At 36.2% G+C, this 22,163-nt stretch overlaps 1 protein-coding gene across 26 annotated transcripts in view; it reads right to left on the bottom strand.

Moving 5' to 3' along the window:
* The window catches only part of LOC139141848 (dystrophin-like), a 281,115-nt gene that overhangs the window by 3,862 nt on the left and 255,090 nt on the right, over positions 1–22,163 (bottom strand). For all 26 annotated transcript variants that reach the window (XM_070711564.1, XM_070711567.1, XM_070711563.1 and 23 more), the window contains 19 exons: positions 12,987–13,159; positions 12,366–12,628; positions 11,822–11,952; positions 10,986–11,120; positions 10,448–10,673; positions 9,286–9,346; positions 8,580–8,716; positions 7,406–7,610; positions 6,820–6,905; positions 5,843–6,000; positions 4,981–5,187; positions 4,510–4,581; positions 4,043–4,179; positions 3,767–3,835; positions 3,492–3,545; positions 2,828–2,891; positions 2,277–2,368; positions 1,252–1,492; positions 6–198 (listed from right to left, as the gene is read on the bottom strand). In XM_070711564.1, the coding sequence (XP_070567665.1) occupies positions 6–198; positions 1,252–1,492; positions 2,277–2,368; positions 2,828–2,891; positions 3,492–3,545; positions 3,767–3,835; positions 4,043–4,179; positions 4,510–4,581; positions 4,981–5,187; positions 5,843–6,000; positions 6,820–6,905; positions 7,406–7,610; positions 8,580–8,716; positions 9,286–9,346; positions 10,448–10,673; positions 10,986–11,120; positions 11,822–11,952; positions 12,366–12,628; positions 12,987–13,159 (2,704 nt within the window). The remainder of the gene's footprint in view (positions 1–5; positions 199–1,251; positions 1,493–2,276; positions 2,369–2,827; positions 2,892–3,491; positions 3,546–3,766; positions 3,836–4,042; positions 4,180–4,509; positions 4,582–4,980; positions 5,188–5,842; positions 6,001–6,819; positions 6,906–7,405; positions 7,611–8,579; positions 8,717–9,285; positions 9,347–10,447; positions 10,674–10,985; positions 11,121–11,821; positions 11,953–12,365; positions 12,629–12,986; positions 13,160–22,163) is intronic.

Below are 22,163 nucleotides of genomic sequence, written 5' to 3'. Positions count from 1 at the left end.
CTAACCTTGATTATCACTGTCTCCATCACTTGTTGAAGCACCATTCGTAATTTTGGGTGCATCAAGCCTTGTGAGACGTGACCTGGATGGATGTGTTCCAGTATTACCACCTGGTAATGAACCAATGGATGATGTCGGTGTTATGGCAGGTGTTGTCTGCTGGGATGATGCCTGAGATTGGTTACCTCTATCCTGAGGCTATAGAGAGAGAGAGAGAGAGAGATTAAGCAATATGTTACTTAAAATGTATTACATAATCTCATGCACAAAAATATTTCTGTTATAAAATGCATCACATACAGAAATCAGCTTTGTATATTTTTTGTGAGTCAAACCTACAGAGATGTGACGACAAGAGGACCTGGCCCAATACACTACCATTTTATTTAATATATTGTTGTTACATATTTGATTAAAATAGCATTTCTCTAAACAGGGGCAGAATTCTAAACCAAGGAACTCAATTTTTGCAACTGCCTTCAGGTATACAACCAGTACATGTGGCAATATTTGTAATTATATCATACCAGTATATTGATGGCACAAATACAGTGATCTGATTGGTCGAGATGCAAAAAGAACCGTGGTATATTGGCGATATACCACAGCTGGCTTATGCGCAAGCTCTCAGCTTGAGAAAAAATCCGTTTTTGACGTTCCACCCCAGAATTTCAATATACTGTTATGATATAATAGCAATAAATCACACCCAGTGATGGTATACCACTCGATTTTGACCAGTTCACTTCATATATGCACTCGCTATTGCTCATGCATATATGTCGTGAACTGGTCAAAATCTTGTGGTATACTGTCGCTGGGTGTACTTTATTGCTTAAATATTACATGCTTGTACGTGAGACAGCTTTAATGAAAGTTTATTGCACAAACTCATGTGCAGTGTTACATATATTATGTTCAGCCTCTTTTCATCTAATAATGTTGAATTTTCTTGGACTTCAAAATATAAAATCTGACATGTTACTTTCCACAACCAGAGATGAATGGAAAATGTTTCAGTATATGTTGCAGTTGTCTGTTAATTGACATTTTTCTCTGGCATTATTTCCATTAATTTTGCAACTTCATTAGAACTGTTATGATCAACGTCACAAGCAATACTCATTAGGCAGAGCGTTGACTGAAAAAAATTAAGTATACAAATTAGTAATTCATTTTAAGCTCACTTTGTGAACTTGAGCTACAAATGAATGTACTAGTAAAAATGCAATCAATATAAGAGACTGTTACCTGTTCAAGAAGTTGTCGTAATCTTTGTAACTGAGCTTCTAACTGTCTATTGTGATCCTCTAAGATCTGCATCCTTGCTTCAAGACGTCCCTTGTGCTGCCGAAGCAATTTGGCCTCAGCAACCAATTCTGCATCTCTGGTTGGAGAGGATGGCTCAGCATCCAGAGCTGCAAAGTCCATCCTGTTCTCTAACTGCTCCCTGCGTAGTGCTTTCAGTCTTTCATATTCGCTTTGTAATTGTCTATGGAGAGATGGATAGAACCAGGTAAAGATGGCAGGTTATTTCCTACCCCCATGTAAAACTGCATTCTGTATTTTTGGATACTTTTTCTATCATCATATACTGCACCTTTATCACTAAATGTTAGACTAGAATATACCATCCTATGTAACCATTTCTGATGACAAAAATCAACACTTCTCTCTGGGTATAGATACTGTTCTCTCAGGTGTTGTGGCTTACAGTTATTTTTATACGATAAGCCATTAAGCTGTTTTTGTTTAACCTATTACTGTCTCTGTCTTTTCTGTTTTTTATTCTCTTTTGCGAGCTGTTAACTGATTATCGTTATTTGGACAAAAAAACATTAATTATGTAAAACCAGTAAATAATAGTTGTCATTTGTGTAGTATTGGTATTAAGTTGATTACACAATATTAAAATATTATAGTCAGCAAAGTCTGTAAAAAGGGGAAGTACAAAAACAAATCCATATTCTCACTGTTATGATTTCTGTAACTTTGGAACTTTGCATGACTAATGTCATGATAGTAACTTGTGTAAATCTGCACGGATACTTTTAACACCTTTTTATCCCGATCTAGTAAATGATAAACAAGGTGTACTGTAACTTTGAACATTTCTGAACTCCTTGAGTCAGTGTAGGGATTTCTTGAAATTCCTTGAGTCAGCCCCATACTGATACACATGTAAAATGCAAAATTTACTTGAGTCCAAGAGGACATTTTTCAGTCAGTGGTGCATCAAATGGGGATAGATGGGAACTGATGGGTGGTATACTTACTTGTTCTCTTCTTCCAGATCTGTGATTGATTTTTCTAGTTCTGACCTTTGTTCTGCATCAATGGTGCAAACTATTTGCGCAGGGCTTCTTGGCTGGAGATAACCAAACATGTAAATAATGATTTTAATAAAGTGGACTAAACTCATAGATTCATATGGATTTTAGCAAATTCACTTCATGTTTTCAATCAATGGAATACAGCTACTGGCCTGAGGCTTCAAAACTGTAGTGTTTTCAAATTGTGGTCTGAAATGACTCTACCAATTTCCTAATACTGTTGGGAAATACAAATCCATGCTGATATGTGCCACTGACTTTGCAATTATTGGCAACAAGTGTTCATATTTTGCCAGTTTCTAATTCACCAACTGAGAATTTGTAAAAAACATACTTTCACTCAAGCTTGATTATAATCTACTAATACATGTATATGATGCTACAGTAAAACACAGTATTGTGTAAAGTGAAGGCTGTGCAGTGTAAGTCATGTGATAGGGTTCAAGGTATACTGAGATTAGATCACAGGTCAACTATTTGTTTTTTTCACTTACCACAGCAGAGGCATCTCCTCCTAAACTCTGGCAGTATTGGGCTATTAGCTGATGTTCATCTTCACTGGAATAAGGAAATAATGAACAAACAATTAAAAGTGCACTTGCGTGGGCTCCCACACAGTCACAAAGATTTGGAGTTCATGAGAAAAGTCTTGTTTATGAGTATTAGAAGATATTCATACAGCACTATGGACCATGTATACATAATTCTTGTGCTAAAATCGTAATACAGAAACTTGAAACCAATTTCATTCATACTCAACAATAAAAGTCAGGGATTGATGTGCATATTTTTGGATTGGAGAAGAAAACTACCTAAAATTTTCTGACATTTGAAATTCAAAATGGCTGCTACAAACTGTGTTTAACTCTATGGAAAAAAAATTGCATTGTTTTTTCACAAAGACAAGTAGGAGAAAACTTAATTTACTACAGACAAGCTTCAAACTGAGCCTATATGAGTAGGAGATCAGCTACGAGTTGTAAAACTTTTTATCCAAATGTCTGTCCTTATGGCACACTCTACCCGAACATTTAAATGCATTGAAATAAAAAAGTAGCTGAAATACAAGAGTGGTAGGCTGCCCTCTGGAGTTTAACTGATTAAACAAAACATCACATGGATGCCCACGTTGATAGTGCATAACAGTTTTATACTTACAGGTCCGATGGAGTGGTGTTCAGCTGGGTCTGGGTTTGTTCAACTTCGGCTAACCTGAAGTAATATGAAGAGTCCTGTATATAAGCATGCTAAATAAAGTACAGTTGACCACTAAAGTAATCATGTATAAGGAAAGATACTAGTGAAAATTCACTGAATTTTAAATGTAATCCTTGCTGAATCTCATCTGCATAAATGCACATTTGGAAACTTTGACTGACAAAAGCTTGTGATTGGATGGTATCATTGTCACATGTTTTAAAAGCGCCACTCACCTGGAAGCATAAAGTTCTAGTCTTGTGTGCATATCCTGAGAAACAACTTGTTGAGGTGAAGGTGCAGGACTGTTTGAAAACAAATAGAAAACAGCCACATGTCAGGCTACTGCTATATACACTGCAGCTACAACGAGTTCTGTATTCAATGCTTGCAAGAAATTTATTAAGTATATGTTTGAAAGAAATAACATGCATTTTATCTTTGCGGATATCAAGTATCACCCATTTGAACAAGCTTGTGAAAACAAGTTTAAATGTTGGGCACAAACTTACGTTTCTAGGTCATCTCCTTCGAGGACAGTCTGAACTGGAAGATATCCTATCCTCGGGTGTTTCTGTAAGTGTCGCTTTGACTTGAATTTATTGCGTACAACCTTGGCAAAGTCCCTAACATCCTCCCCTGATGTGGACTGCAAAGGAAATATATCAAACATCTTTAAACTTTTGATTTCTATGATGTACAGTTCAAGGATGACTAGATCAGTATCTATTTGGATCTGGTGTTTCATGTCTTATGCTCTACAAAATCTTCATGTTCATATTTTTGGTTTCTTTCAGTTCGATGCAAGCTTAAAGTAAAGACACAATGTCTTCTGGTACCACACTGCTGCATTAGATCCTGATGGGTTTGTAAATTTTCATCCGAATTGGGAATAAACATAAGTGATTGTAGTGATTTCACGTTTAATATTTACATAATTTAATTTTAACATTTACATATAGTAATTTAATATACTTACAGCCGAACAGTATTCTTGCATTGGATGTGACAATCTATGTCCTTTCCCCTTACGACCAGAAAAAAAGCAACTCTGTAATTTGAAGACAAACAGAAGATGTCAAATGGTGTTGGGTTTCAGAAATCATTAACACATTGCAAACCTATCAGTAAAGATGATGTAACACTGTTGATGCCGATGTTGAATATCTTGTCTTTCATCTTCAAAGTACAGATTTGACTCAGAGTTGGTCAAGATTTTGACTATAGCAGTATTGTTGATCACGATACAGCCCTACTTTCATTCAGTTTACATTTAACAGACTTTAGAAAGTAGTGACTGTATAAAAACCTGAAAGGAATTAAACTGTTTTGTAAACAAGATGCTTGGCCTTTGTAAAAACTTGCTGTATAGAGAAAGGGTTTAGAGAATGCAGGTCATACTAAAACATTTTACTTCAAACTAGGAGAAGTGTAAAAGTGGGCCACTGACCTGACACATGTCAAAATTGAAACATTTCAAACATCGATAACGGAAGCCAACAATTGGACACTCTTTACAGACATTGCACTTTGATTGGTGCTTGGCAGTTTCAGCGGCAGCCAGACGGTGCACAACTGGCATCCATACTAATGACTGTGGTTCTTTCTTCATCCAATCAAGGAAGTGTGGCGATGAAATTTCTGGCTTGCCATTAGCCTAGAGAGATAATTCAAATGATACAGTGTATTAGATATTTTGTGAAACTCAAAATTAACAGTACCCTGACATGCTCATTATCTCAGCAGCTTGCAAAATTTGCAGACCTTTTTTGTCAGGGGCAGTAGATAATTCTGTAAATGTTACTACAATATCCATCTGTGTATGAATGCAATGACATTTACATAGGACAAGTCATAGAGGGCCCTGTGGAAGATTAGCCCGGGTATCCTGTAAGCAACTTTTAACCCTCTTTAAATAAAGATTAAATAAACAAATATTCTTTGTAGGTCATGAATCATTTATCAGTGTTCACAGACGAAAGGTTAACTTGGAAGAAGTTGAATTTATTTATGCATTTAACTTTTTTCACTTTAGACTTTGTCAAACCCTGATGACATATTTGGCCTTTACTATAGGGATGAAACTGGAGTATAATGACTCCCTTTATAATCAGTGGGGAGCGCCATGTTATGAAAGCATGCTTGAGAACTGAAACAATTGCAAATTATGATTTGTTTTCATTATTTGTAACATTAAACTTATTACCATAAAATACTCAAATGGTAACAGAGTGCAGTTGTGAAGTTGATGATACTTGGAGAGATTTGCTGACAAGATACAAAACTAAGCTGATAAACAATAGTCTGCTTACCATTTGGAAGCAACTTCTGACACTTGGCTCGATATTGCTGCCACCAAATGAGGCAACCTCTCCGAGCTGTTTTGGTATTTGTATTGTATCGTGTAGCAGTAGACCCAAACCTCTCTGATCCACATAGTTATTAGCACCAGCAACTAAACGGAACATATCTGCAAGATGAAAGGGTAAAACATACCTAAATCATCATCTTACAAATTTAAGGTAGAATGCATCTCAGGGACAGATATTCGGGTTCTCAAACTTTCACAGAAATTTTTTTGGTCTACCACTTGTTGGGCTTGTTTTCAAGCTCATGGGAAAACTTAAGTTTTCACTGGCTTACTTCTGTGAAAATCAAAAATATAATTTTCCCCTTTGAGTTCATAGAAGGATGGCAGCCAATTTGAATTTAAAGTCTTTGGAAATTCTGCACAATAAGTTTCTCTAGAACCAAAGTTTGCATGGCAACCCCTGATTTTACGCTTGATTTTGAAAGAGAATGAATGATTTAAAGTTCCATTATAGAAAGTTTAAGCAAAAGTTAAAGTCTTTCACTTTCCAGGCGCATACTGCCTTAACAGGGTAAACAGATCCTCACATGATTATGTGAAGACAAACTGATCTAACATATTCTGTTTTAAATGAAGTACAAAAGCTGGCAAGAAAGTGAGATCCTGTAAGTATGTGATGATAAATACAATTCAGGTTTTTGTACACTGTACAATAACTATTGATATTGATGGGTAACTGCTAATACATAACAGGTATTAATTACATAGACTGATTTGTATTTCAAGTGTTGAAATACTGTCTGTTTAAGTGTGATTTTCTTGAAATCAAACATCGACAATGTTCAGCTGAAAATCATGAATTCAGATTAGAAATTCCTGAGAGCGTATTAGGCTAGGGGGCATAATGATTTGTTGACATACTATCTTTGTACTATTTGTAATTACTTTTTACTTGGGTGAAATATCTTGTCTACTTACATCTGTACTTGTCTTCTAAATGTGCTTTACACATAGAAATGATGGCCACTTTAAAAGACAATACACGAATTTTGCCACTTCTTCCACTGTTGGGCAGAAAAAAAACAGAGTCACAAGGTTAGAGATCAGAACGTTATGGGCCAGCCAACTGTAAAATCACAAAACTAACAATATATTTTATAGAACTAAAATACCATGTTCATTAAGACTATCATAGACGCCACAGGCATTATCTACAGACACAAATCTGACGCTTCATTTGCCAGCAGGATTTGTGTAACCACTCCAAAGTTATGTCAAAAATGTGAAGCTGTATGTGCATTATACCTGATGATGAGAAAAGTGACATATGTCTTCCAATTATCAACTTCAAATATCTTTACGCCATAGGTTGGATGATTTTGGTTGAATAAGCAACAGGGTCATAATAAAAACAGAAGCTTCGTTACACTGAAAGAATATAGATTTTCTATTTCACTGTAATTTTCAACAAAATTTTGGTTTGAATTTAGCAAGTTTGTTAAAAATTTTAAATACCGCAAATTTTGATTTTGATATATTTTGAGAAAATAAGCCAGTCACTCACCTATCATAGACATTGAGAAGCCAGTTAAGACACATATCCACACACAGCGGTACATTGACTAGTTGTGGATTGTCAACTGCTAGATTGTCATACATGCTGGTCAGGATGTTGATCATTTCCATCACATCCATTAATTTATCATTCTGTGTTCGTAAGCCATGTTGATCAAAGGCATCAATAGCATTGTTCATGTTGAGTAAGTCCACTGTAAAATGGAAAGAAAATGTTTAAATTTTAAATTGCTTTATATTGTGATGTGTTACTATAGTCAGGTCATTAAGCCATGATTTAAATATCTGAAATTATGATATAATACTGTTTCTTTTCATTGATCCGTAATTGAGTAATATCTGTCATTGATCTACAATTTCTATTCTCAATCATTGAGTCATGGCCATCTATCATTGATTCATGACATTGTTTAAAGGGACAAAGTCGCTCATTTTTTCGTGAATTTTGTTTGATACGAGATACTACTTATATTGTTTGACATGTTGAAAGATACTGAATGAATGGGTGACCATGCATATATTCGACCCCGGTTTTAGACACGATACATGAAACCATCGCGAAAATGAATTAATGGTCATGACCATTAGTTCATTTTTGCGATGATTTCGTTTATCGTGTCTAAAACCGGGGTTGAATATATGCATGGTCACCCATTCATTCAGTATCTTCCAACATGTCAAACAATATAAGTAGTATCTCATGTCAAGCAAAATTCATGAATAATTGGGCGATTTTGTCCCTTTAATATCTATCACCATTCCATGATTGTTATCGCAACACTGATCTACGAAAGCAGTATTTGTCATTGATCCACAACATTGCTATTTATCATTAACCAATGACAGTGTAACATCTGTCAATGATCCAAAAAAATTGTTTACTGTCATTTATCTATGAAATTATTACCACTGCCAATCCCTTAACAATATATCATTGACCAACACTAGATTATCATTTTACAAACACTGATTTGATCAATATTTGTATCACTAAAGCACACTTTGCAGTCACATCGCCTTCACTGATCAATCCAACATCTACCACTAAGGCACACTTATCTCCATGGGTCTATTTACTGAGTGAAAGTGAGTTTTCAAACATTTCTATCCAAACAGATGTAGGAGTATTTTCTGTGAGAGGGGAAGCAGGAATGATCACTTACTGCACAGAGCTTTCTGGAGTCGCCTGAGTTTCATGGCTGTCCTGTAGGCTGAAAACCTGACATCGTTTAGGTCAGCCATGTTTTGGTACAGCTCAGTAACACTAGGGTGGTCCCAGTGAGTTGTCTCTGTTGAATGACTGTAAATACAATTTAAAGACACCCCTGGTTAGTTTATGAATGGAATAACCCATCTCAGTACTGTTAACACAAAATGTTACAAGTTTTAAAACACAAATAAATAGCAAGATTACACTAGGAATGCATCATATTTCAATCAAAGCTTTACCATGAGTAAACGATGTTGCTATTATATTTCAACACACGCGCACGGAAAGATAATACAGTTTACTGTAACATTCACAAAAGTTGATGTGGTATTACAGTATCAGCCCTACAAATTCAAGTCTCTGCAGATGCGTTAGGGTGGTCATCTTTTGGACAAGTATAATATATTCTTTGTTTTAATTTAGACAGACAGAAAGCATCGCAACAGGAATATGAATGTTACATTATTTGGAAGATTCCTAAAATTTGTACAACTTTCATTTCACACAATGCTTGCCTGCTAAAACAATGGGTATTGCCTCACCATCATGCCATTTAGCCCTATGCTATATGTGATGAAAATTCCAAAATATTTGCAAAATTAAAATCATTAAATATGTCATATCTTTATGGTTATCTCCCTTGTGAGTGCCAGACTTACTTGATGAAGTATGGAACTTTGTTTCCCGCCACAGCTCTCTCCCACGGCTGTTTCACCGAAGCTGATAAAAAAGAACACAGAACGAAGAATAAACATTCCAAAATCATCTAATAGATGAAATATTCCTTGCTCTCTAATACTGTTGTCTAATGTCTAGATGCAATGTTTTCTATTAAAATCTAACAACTGTGAAATGGTTCCACAAAGAGTTCATTTTTGGGGGGCAGGGAACAGATGGACTGAAACACTCTTTCAGAGACGGAAGGAGTGATGAAATTGGCTCCTTGATAAACTTCAGGACTTGAGGGTCAAAGGCTGATTCTATAAAGAGTTCATATTTTTCGGTCATACCAGTATTTCTCTGTGTACCCTAGCGTCATAATGCTTATGAAGTCTGACATGCCCAGTGACATCAAAGTTGTTTTTCTAGCCACATGAAATCCCCCTTTATAAGTGGTTACACAATTCCTCATTGAAGTGTGGACTAAACAAGATGTGACCCTGATCTCTCACTTCTACTTCCTGTGTCACTCTTCATTACACAAAATTGCTTGCTATTTTTATCTGTCTAATTTGCAGATGAATTGTGCTTACACAAGATGCACATCACAGCTTCACAGACCAGTGCATCCCATTGTTCAATTGTCTTTAAAGTATGAGATGTAAAGATCCGTCAATTAAGGCGGATGTCATTTAAGACTGTCTTGTTCAGGTGATGTACCCTAACTGTCAGTTACAAGAGTTGGATGATGCCATTAATCTAAAGGGGGTATTAATACTTGATCTGTGGGGATTTAAACGCTAACTTGACAAGAAATGCTGTGAGTTGGGTGGGATGATACCATTAATCTACAAGGGGTTCTAGCTCTTGATTTGTATGGATTTGAAGACTAACCTGACAAGAAATGCTGTGAGTTGGGTGGGATGATACCATTAATCTACAAGGGGTTCTAGCTCTTGATTTGTATGGATTTGAAGACTAACCTGACAAGAAATGCTGTGAGTTGGATGGGATGATACCATTAATCTACAAGGGGTTCTAGCTCTTGATTTGTATGGATTTGAAGACTGACCTGACAAGAAATGCTGTGAGTTGGGTGGGATGATACCATTAATCTACAAGGGGTTCTAACTCTTGATTTGTATGGATTTGAAGACTAACCTGACAAGAAATGCTGTGAGTTGGGTCCAAAATCCCTTTGTGCATCATGAAGCTGTTTAAATCTCTCATCCACAGACACTTGTAGTAACTTCCATCTCAAGTGGAGATCTTCGATACGACTCTTGTTGATGTTGCTCAGTGTGACATCAATTGTGGGGAACTGCTGGGCCAGTTCATTGACATGGTCCACATTGCCCTGTAGTGGTGTAATCTGGTCTTGGTAGCGCTGTTGCAAACAAATACAAATACACGACAGTTGGTTCAAAGGTCATTTTAAACCTCCGCTATCTTACACCCGTCAGCTATTCTCTTCAATCATTCTAATTTTCACTTCCAACAACTTAACAGTCATATGAATTAACTAAATTCCCTTTACAGTCATGCATTCATTTAATTTGCCTTTTTCACATCGACTTCCATATAAATTCCCTCCTGAGCATTACATTTAAAACCCTGAACTACAACATTTGCAAGTGCATATTAGCCTGATAAACACCGTTTTTAAAGAAAAAATAAAGTATAGGTATGTAACACTCACTTTAACTTCTTCTATGTGCTGTGGCAAGCTGTCGATGATGATGTCACCAACGGGTTGCCATAGTAACTTCTGAGCTTCAGCTTCATGTAATTTTACACTGAGATCATCCATTGCATGATGGAATGCTGACATTTTCTGTAAGAGCAAAAAAAATTTTTTTTATCAGTCTTTCTGATATGATTTCTCGTCTCCACCAAAAAAGGAAGTACATAAAACTCATTAAATTTAAACCACACTCCCTATATCAGACAAGTATTATTCTCAGCTGTGTTTATTTTTACAAATTCCTCAATTTGTGGCGTTTCTGTCAGATGCTGACTATACTATATTTTGTATGTTTCGTGTTTGAGTGGTAGAAAAAGTTTTGTCTCCATTTTTCAATGACGATGATACTTCACATCTGCTGAGTCCTCATTCCCTACTGCCTATGACTTTTTTCAATGTAGCAAAACCGCCAATGCCCACATTAACACCACCCACACCAGAATTCAAAACCACAGACTTTTACTTCAAAGCCCTCCATGCTAACTCACAAAGTGATTTTTGGCAGCAGGTTTGGAAATCAAAGATGAATATTAGACATGCAAAAACATGACAAGGTGACACCTTCACAATATGCAAATCATTATTGATCACAATTGATTTTATCTGTTGACTTCAAACTGGAAACAAAGACTGGTTGGATCTGCAGAACCCAATGGTAACAACCATTGTCAAATATAGGAGCTAACACATCCAGTGGGCTATGTGATAATTGTGGCCATGTAGTTTAAGTCAGATAATCACTGCCCCCTCGGAGTTTCTGATTTAGAATCAGTTCAGGTGACTCTACTCACGGTCATGACTTCATTGATACGTTTCTGCCATTCATCCGATTGGTTGTTGAGGTGATTCCACCTGTCTGACAGCAAATCAAGCTGGTTCTTTAGATTCCTGAGTGAGTCTGGAGAGGCATCAGGTCTGTCACCTGGAAGAAGGGAGAATGAAAAGAATGGGGAATACAATCAATTATTACCTGTTTTGGTACACTTGCCAAATCTGATATCAACAAGTTTTTGTTTCAACGAAGTAATCCTCCTGACAGAGATTATGCACATTCAGTGATCGAAAGACTTCTGCTGCACTTTACTGCCTACGTTTGGTAACATCCAAATGTCTGCAATGAAGAAGTTGGACCAACTACAGGGAAATGGGTGTGGGCGTGAGATTTGAGGTTAGCCCTTGACTCACTGTATCAACTTTCACATTTTTTTTAAAATATGTAATATTCAGTATCTACTAGGAATGACATCATCAGTATATCAGTATTGCAGATGCAAGTAAGATCAGAGCAGACTTCAGATCAGTGATATCCAAAGGTTATAGTTTGTTTCTCCTCACCTGGAGTTGTATCTGTTCCGTCTCCTTTATCAGCCACTATGCCTTGTCCTGTAGCCAGTGTATTTTCCACCACCGGTTGTTTGTTTTCAAGTAAGTTGATGAAAATTTTATGGTCATCACTCTGCTGTTGTACAGTGTTGAGATCTCCACCGACTGGCTGCTGTTGTTTAAGTTCTTCCTCTTTCCTTGCAATCCAGTCGAGCAGTTCTTGTATTGTCAGGATTTGACCTGTCCAGTCTTCTGCATTGCACTCAAGTCTTGTCCTAATTTTGTTTGTTAAAGGGAAATGACTCAGATGAGTGCCTTTTTCACACAATTTGGAAACTATTACTTGGTCTCCATTACGTCTACATCAGCTGTTACTCCAAACTATAGTTGGTATGGGGATTGATATCACAGTAACTGCAGTGGCCATTATTTCAGACATTGTTACTACTTCGAGATACTTCCAGTTCTTTTTTCTTTCAATAAATATTAAACCGTGATTTTTCAGTGCAAAACTCCAATTCTACACTGCATTACGTAAAACCATGGACTGTAAAGATTTAAAACTACAATGAAATGTGCATTTCGCCTTTGATTGGTGTGTTTGTACTATGATGAAATGAACTTTCCACTGACCTTATTTCAATAGATTTCATCCGTACATTTGTCCATCTTTCATTCATGTCATCCAGACGTCTTTGTAGCATAGTAGCATCTTCGTGAATTTCAATACTGCGTAGAATTCTTGTGCCTGTGTCATTGAGAGTTGAGAAGGCATTCTGGTGGGCATCTATCTCAGCTTGCAAATCCTGCAAGACAAACAAAATATTCAGTTAGACAACAACTTAATAATTATTGACTACTCATATTCTTTTGAAAAACTTAATTATTTATATCTGATTCAAAGTTTAACATTGAATTTTGATAAAGGGTTTAGATGTGGTGGATTCTAATCAAAATTCTCAAATATTCTGAAAAATATTTGGAACTTTGCACATGTAGCTTGTAATGACGAATAATCAATTTTTCAAATCGTAGGGTTAAAAGATGTGACTCTCTATGTACACAAATAAAAGTTCTCGAACAAAGTCATTTCAACAAAAGGAAATCATTGATAAAGTCATGAAAGTTATGGTATACACATTCACCAATGTTTCACCTGTTCAACAATTCCACAAAAATAATGTTCAACGTTTTACACATATTTCCTGCACTACATAAAGTTCACAAACACAGTTGTACACATTCCCTTCAGAGTTTCAAGCAACACACAGCATGGTATATCAGTGGAAACAGCAGATATGTTACACCATGATCATGAAAACTGGCAAGCATTTGCAAGTGATAATGCACAATCAGTGCTTTCAAGGGAGTTCCCTAAATTCAAGGAATTCTGTTATCAAGAAATATTTGATCACAAGCCCTCCGGGTAAGGTTTGTTTTATACATGAAAACTTCTCTTAACATTTGAGAGGACATGGTTAACTGCATCGAACATATTATGATTGTAGTTTCAATCATTATAAACATGATGCTTACTGCTACAGAATAATTGACTGAAATGTCAGGGGTAACTATATGACTATCCAGTGGGCAAATTTAGCTGCTGGCTATCTTTTAAGGTCCAAACTTTTTTATCAAATTGAAAACATATTTTTTGCCTACAATAATCTGACAATATTCTGAGAATGAGTGACGTCTTTGAAATGGAAGTAAGGCAGACACGATATCTCATGACATTTGTGGTGACAAAATTTTTAGCTGAGAAATGTTGATAAGAAAAAACCTAAACTTACAGTCAAATGATAACCACAGTTCATAGTGAAATCAACTGCGTGGGTAATGATGATAATAATTAATACATTAAAAAATGCATACATTTTGACTGAACAGAAGTTTCATATAGCGTAGATGCAGATGTACATTTCAACAAAGCATCACACAATTTTCATTTCAACTGTGATACAATTCTACTGCAACTCTGAGTGATATATTTTGTTACATTATGATACTACCATCATTGTCTGTGTCTGAAGTTTCCTTTTCAAAGGCACAAAACCTTGACACAGTTTTTTTATGAGTTGTTGAGTTGTAAAAGGACTACCTCATCAAAGCTTAGTGTTATAAACCAGATGTAGGTACACGGTGACCACTTAAAATTCTTGGTTTACTTTTATGGCTTGTATCAACAGCAACTGCCTATATCTTGCCATTACAACAACAGTTGCACCATCTCTAAATAGACCTTAGGAATGGACCATCACATTTTTGGAAGAGGGTGATCAGGATGCTGACGTGCCAACTTTTGAATTCCAAAATTTGACAAATCATTTATTTCAATTTTGCATGGCACACATGTTAACATTTTTATTTCCAGTAAGCTTTCATGTGAGTATTTTTTTCTTTTTAAACAGCAGCAACTCTGCAAAACTGTTCGAAAGTTTTGGTTTTCAGATTTTCCATATTTTTTTAACATCCTCTTCTCAGATCAAATGACCTTTCCCATAATTTATAGGTTACACTTTCAGCTCCTGGATTCTACAACTTCTGAGTATCCTCTCTCAAGGAAGTAATATTGATCACATTCACATCCTCTTTCAAGGACAAGAGTTTCTATGAGACTACTGGAATCCCTTTCCAACACATGCATTTCCTGAAATATTTCTGCATCCTTTCCCATGAGAACACTGAACAATTTCATTCACAGTGTATGCTTCCATAAAATGAAAGCAAAATGTTTTAAAACTGATATAGTTTTACCGTATCACACAAGAGAAGGCACAATGTTTGCCATCACAGAAAAATTCTAAAACATCATTTGAGGTGTAAATACTCTGCAGTGCCTCACAATCACTTTGAACTTCATTTTCACTGTTATTTTCGGAATTCTGTCAAATAATTACACAAAACTGCAATAAAGACAAATAACTTCAAGCTAATTAATACATAGTTATGTGTAAAAAATGAAGATTATATCCTTTGGACACTTTCAATCCTGCAGTGACTGGAATAAATCTGAGAATATTTTGTGTAGCAGCAAGCTAAAATGTTGTTGTTTTGGTTGAAGTTGCCGTTTAAATAATCTCAGAGTTGACACAATTTCCAACTTGTCAATAAGGACATATGTCTACATCTGTTCTGGAATTGCAGCGTAGTCTAAAAATATCCATCTTGCATAACTGTTGACACGTCCTAATGGTAAAACCATAGATTAAAGTACTTGATCTATGGGTCAGACATTCTTTCATCCATAGTAGAAATGCTCAGTAGTTAGGATTGTCAGCCAAGAGGCACTTGGCTGAGAGTCTTTATCTACGGTATATGCTGCAAACCTTGGATACTGGCAATGAAGACACCAAACAGGACAAGTTACTGTGTATTCATCACTTCAACATTCAAACTGACTAGAAAGTAGAAAAGAGAAATGTAACTGGTCAAGTACCTAGCCCACTCTCTTTAGAGTACTTTTTGTTTAGGGAGTCTTCCATGAATTATTGGAAAGATACCCCTTGGATAGTGTTTAATTCTAATGAAAGGACTTGTTTTTCTTACATTTTGAAATATTCTCAAAGCGATGAAATTAGTCTTGAATTATTAGTATTCTTAGACATGGTATACTATATTTCATTAGTACAATCCCATATTTCTCGTAAACAACACTCCCTGCTACCTCTTACATCTGATTCTTCTGTTCTGTTACATGAAGAAACCTGACCATTAAGTTTAATACAGGAACCATGATGTAACATGGTTCCTCATAAATGTCTCTGTAGATACAGAAGTTTACATCAGTTTATGCTACACACAGTGCAATTTGAAAGCCTGGTGAAGTTCTGCAGTATGGTGTTTACAAAAATTTATCTCTTCAGTTAACAAGTTCCAACAGCTGCTTAGAGATTTATGTGCTAATCTCAATAGGATCACGAGTACTTTAAATTACCAGTTATTTCCTGACTAACAGTTTAAATTCTAATTTACCTGCTCCAAAGCTGGTGGCACTATTAAGGAACAAAGTAAAACGTTGACCTGTAAGGCTTTTTAAATTACCCTTGATAGTAATAATCATTTCAAAGGATAGTAATAATCATTTCAAAGGGAAATTTATTTCCTGGAATTGTACAGTTGTCTCCATCGATTTCCTGTTTTACTAGTAAACACATGGTCATACATGACCTAACAACACAAACCTTTACAGTAAAACTAACACATTTATACAATTTTCCACCTAATTGATCATTATCATAATTTCACTTCCCCTTGCTAATGACAAGCTCTCTTCACACGTACATTTGAAATTCTTCGTATATGTGTCATACCTCACAATGGCACTGAATCAAACAATTTGAAATACAAGGTGACAGGGATTGAAATATTCACCTGCACACTGCACTGTGCAAGTCAGTATTACCTTGGTGCAGGTAGATTGCCGGACAAACACACTTGCCTGTTGAAATTAATACGGCATATACCCTGACCTCTCTCAAAAAATGTTGAATTAAGTGATAATTTGGTCATTTTGACTGGCAAAATTTATAGAGTTTTAACTTTTATTTCAATATTTCAATTCACAATAAGCTGATTGACTATGATCTGCGAAAGAAGTCCAAAAATACTGAGGGTGAATAAGCATGAAGCCACATATCATACCGGATGAAGAATGATACCAGATTAGCATGCCTGGCCTAAAAGTAATATTGCCCCTTCATTTCACTGGGCATACTCCATGAATCCAAAAAGAAAATCCTGCACTGGATGATGGGAAGAATGACTTGGAATATCTCATTGATAAACTACTGGTGTAACTCTGTCAGTGTGCAGGTAGTGAGAAACTGACATGCTGATGTGAAACATGACATGCACAGTGTTGCATTTTGTATTTCAACCCTGAGGGTAACATAGACAACCGGTGAAAGTATAAGTGAAGACAGCGACTGTGTTAGGTGCAAACTGGTCTGCAGATCCTTTCCATTTTGACAACAACATAATGCTTCGTCTAGAACCTCCAAAGCCCCATGTAATGTTGAAAGGTTTAAAAAACATGCACTCTTTGGATATTCTGTGTACTTTTGCTGATATTGACACTGGAAAACTGTCTTCATGACTAAGGATGCATTTTGATTTCTCTTCTTACAATATGGCCTGAAATACTGTGCTTTGTTTCATTGGGATCATTAATTGGACAAGGCATACACAGACCACTTGTAAAGTTACTATGATTTCTAACATATGTGTAGTGAGACTTTTTGACTGACAACTTTTCTATGTCTGATCAAGATTGCTATATTCTGCAAAATAGCTTCTGTTGACCTAACAGAAAAGTTACATAAAAATGTTTGCATGTACACTATTGAGCACTGAGAAAGCTGTACTACTGATAGTTCACTGCAAGTACAACTGAGAAAGCAAATCATTACGGTTTCTGTATACTAAACAGGAGATATATGAGCGCTATGTCTAGACTTGATGAAAATCCACATCTATAGAATGTCCATATTCTTTAGGAGAATGAGTGACCTTGAGCTCAAGAGACAAATCTTTCAGACTAAGCTCCTCCAAGATTCCGAATAGAAAATCTGTCAGCAAATAGCCTGACATATGTTTTGGTGATGCCAATCATATGGAAGAGTGTGTGATAGGAGTTTACACGGCCATATTTAGGATTAGTCTAAAGCTTCAAAGAAAACAGCTCATATGTACATTGCTGTTTGAAGGCAATTTTTACAATTTTAATGCAGATGAAATTTAATATTGACTATACATGCATTTAATACAAATTCTCAGAATACATGATCATTTAAATCTTGTTTCCCATATTCTGACTTGTTTATGCCTTCTTTACTTTTGAAGCGGAAACTAGATTCTTACAATTTAAAGTTCCAATAATGTTGCAGTTTCTGGAAGACAAAACAGCCTCTTTACAATGAAAACTTGTCTGACAAGTTTCTCAGAACGCATCCTGCAACAAAGATTTCATTTTCCTACAACCAAAATAAGGAAAATGAATCTTTCTTTATTGACACAACTTTTCACAAGAGGAGAGTGGAGCTTATCTAAAGATTTTTTGCGACATCTTTGACATGTTAATTTCTCATACACGTTTCCATTGTACAGTAAAACCTGTCTAAACCAAACACCAAAGAGACTGACAAAACTGTTCGGTTTACAAAGTTGTTTGGTTTATAGAAGTTCCTTATACATGGCATTCTATGTGGAAGGGACAAGAAAAGGTGTTCTGTATAGACAGGTTTCCAGTTTAGACAGGGTTCAGTTTAGACAGGTTTCCAGTTTAGACAGGGTTCAGTTTAGACAGGTTTCCAGTTTAGACAGGGTTCGGTTTAGACAGGTTTCACTGTATATAACAACCATCATTTGCAAGACATAGTCCTCACACATGAGGTCTGAAAAAAGTCTAGATTTACAGCTTCTCTATACATCACTGAAATTTCCTGTAAACTTGTTGGCTCAATACTCTGGCAAAATCTGTCTCATGGGGAAAGATTGGTTTTGTCTCTTAGTATTACTTAGTACTAGAATAACACTTGTACATATTTCTTTCACCAATTTACAGCAACATCCTTACGTAATGACAAACTATAGTGCATCAATCTTACAAACAAAAGTTTTTGAATTCACTTTCACAAATAGCACTATCTATTTTAAGAAATGTTCAAATCATCATGACACTTAAATGCTTAATGTATGTCGCCTGAGGCACTGATGAGACTTCATTTTCATAATGCAGTCCTATAACACAGGAAACTCATCAAGTTTTAAACACTGACAACAATACACCTGCACATTTAGGTATTCTGATGTTTTCATTCATATGCCATGTCTCCAAGAGGTACGTGTATTCTGGCATTTCATTCAAACAATAGTCCTAGACATGGAGGTATTCTAGCTTTTCATTCAGATGTACTGTTTCTTGGCTAGACTACCTTCACGCTGACAGAGGCTAAAGAAAAGGCGTACACAATTGAGTGAAGAAAATGTAATGCCTGATTTACACTGTATAGAGCCAGTGGTTTTGCCTGAATGCAACAGAAAGGCCCACTTGTGGAGGTTGAATAAGATAGCCAAGAGTGAGTCTGGTTGAATACCCAAAGTTCAAAAATGTTTAACAAGCTCATGAGTCGTCTCAAGAATTTCAGTGATAACCTATCTGCATGATAACCTATCTGCCAAATAATTTGACCATATCATCATTTGATGTTGCCATGACAACATTACACAGCAATCCAATGGATATATATTGGTATTTGGGACATAAGTGATAATTTGCCATTGAAGAAACTGACTGCAGCTTCTTAAATCAAAGTCTTTCTTGATAACAAACAGTCTGAAAGTAGCTCAACTAATCACTGAAGCATACCACTCCATCTCTGTTGACAAGTTCCACAACCCAGCTGATACACACAACATGTTCACATTTTTTTTAGCGGGTGACCTATTTATCCCCTCTTTTCAGCTTCCTGGGAACAGGAGACTCCTTAGACCAAACACTGCTGGTGTGGCCTATATAGTTACATCAATATATAGGTTAAGTTGGTAGATGAAAGAAGAAAAAGCAAAATTTGCAAAAGGAAATACATGCTGAACATACTGTGAGATCACATACATCAAGTTCCCCTATCTCATTACTTGGATTGACTTGCAGCATCATTCCTTATATGGTTGTGTAAGACACTTTGGGCTAAAAAAGTCAATGATTTGCTTCTTTTCATTTGAATTTTGGATTGCCTGCAACAAGGAAAGTCCCCCCCCCCAGTTGCTTGCCCTAAATGCATAGCACTCAAATACAACATCACACTTTTCAGAAGCTACTGTTCTATATACCAAAATATCTACTAATTTCTTTCAAATTCAACATAACCCAGTTTGAAACATGTACACAGTCAAAAGGCCAATGTAAGAGAATTCTCCGCTAAGTAAAACAAGGTATGAAAATTTCCTGTGCACTAGATGAATTGAAAGGTAACTGCTTGACAGCAGACGACAGAACAGTCACTCAGTATTTCCCTTGTAAAACACACCTTAGCACCTTTAGATCAATCATTGGCAGGAAATACACATTACAGAGTAAGCAAATGGATGACTGGGGTTTGTAGTCAACTTGCAAAGCACCACTTGAACCCACAGGTATATAAACACAATGAAATTACTATGTCATCTCTACACAACACGCAATGTACTGTAGCATAGCAATGGTAGAAAGATTACAGTGTGAAGTATATAAGAACTGGGATTTGGAGAATTGTCAACAGGTACACAGATGAAATGATATATTGATTTTTACAAAGTAGGAGAGGGTCAGGAATGTCCTGCCAGTAGACATACAGCCAGACCATACACGCATAATGCCTCCTTACAATGAAACTGAAAATCCAACTTGGGATGGATTTGATAAATACTTGTTGAAATCTTTCACAGTAGAGTTGACATATCCCAAACTTAACAGCTATGCCAATCATGTATAGAATGTGTAATCTTGCATGGAGTAAAACCTAAACCTTAATTCAACTATTCACACTAATTGAATAAGTCAATTTTTACTGTTAATCGGTTTATGGGGATTGCGACATGGTACTAGGCACGTAAACATTGGGGGAAAACTGTTCAACATGCACAGTGTTTAGAATGAACTCCAGGATTGGAATGTGACACTCTAAAGCACACAAAAACTCCACTCAGACATACAATTGTTTAAGTTGTGAAGGAAGTTGTGGCGATGTGGGATTTAAATTCTATGTGGTGTCTAGAAAGCCCATTGCATACGAAAACTTCATGACATGATCTACCAACAGCATCAAACCATTAACTGCAGAAGCAAAATGCTATCGTGTTCCACTGTTCATTGTTTCTGTGACCTGACCTCAGGAATCACAGACTAAAACCTAGCTCTTTTTGTCTTTTGATGTCACTGCATTTGAGCTTTTTTTGAAACAAATGTCGGAAATTGTAGTGGGAAGTTAACTTAGTTATGTCTACCCTTGCAGACATGTAAATCATGGTTCACGATCATATAAAACTTTTACAAATCCTACCAGAGTTGCTCCTGATTGATATGCACTAACTTTGAATGTGATGTGTCCATGCATGGCTGCTTTCACAAATTCATCTGTCTCTGTTGTAGCTTACACAGGTCTGATAATTTTCAAATCACTATGAGCTATTAGTATCCTTCAGCTGATGGCTGAAGGTTGACATACACATTAACCTCTTAACGGAAATTACAGTAGTGACTACCCACTTAAGTTTCTACACCAATTTAGTCGTTTGACATCAGTTTTAATTCCTTCAAACATCTTCAAGGCAGTGTAAATATTATTTCTTTTAAAATTCTTTTGAATGCCAGCACTCAAAGCACCCAAACTTCAAGGCTGTGCATCTCTACTGGTATGTACTAGCCTTCTAGTCTTACCCATTGACAATAGATATGATCACCAATTTCTCAATTTCAAATATCAACAAGGGCAAACAGATTCCAAATTGCCTTGACCAGAAAATTGCCATTGTTAGAAAGCTTAATAAACACAACGGAAAATGCCTTTACTTCCGGTCAGTTTTGCAAGGACTCATACACAATTTGCTTTGCCATTGTATGTGAAGATATGAAGGTCATTCATTTTCATGAAAGTCACTACTACTATTTAAAACGGTCTTGTTGCCTTTTTGACTGTAGGCGCTGTAGTGTTACCACAGATGTCAGTAAAATTCCTGTATTTCCTGTCAGGTCTTTTCATTCAAGGTTTATTGACAGCTTCCATTTCAGGACTGTACTATGAGAGCACCAGACACACATGAGTTAAAGCA

This window comes from Ptychodera flava, chromosome 10 (assembly GCF_041260155.1).
Source record: "Ptychodera flava strain L36383 chromosome 10, AS_Pfla_20210202, whole genome shotgun sequence".
In the NCBI taxonomy this organism is placed as follows: Eukaryota; Metazoa; Hemichordata; class Enteropneusta; family Ptychoderidae; genus Ptychodera; species Ptychodera flava.
Note: the sequence above shows the minus strand (reverse complement) of the source record. Positions and strands in the feature narration are given on the sequence as shown.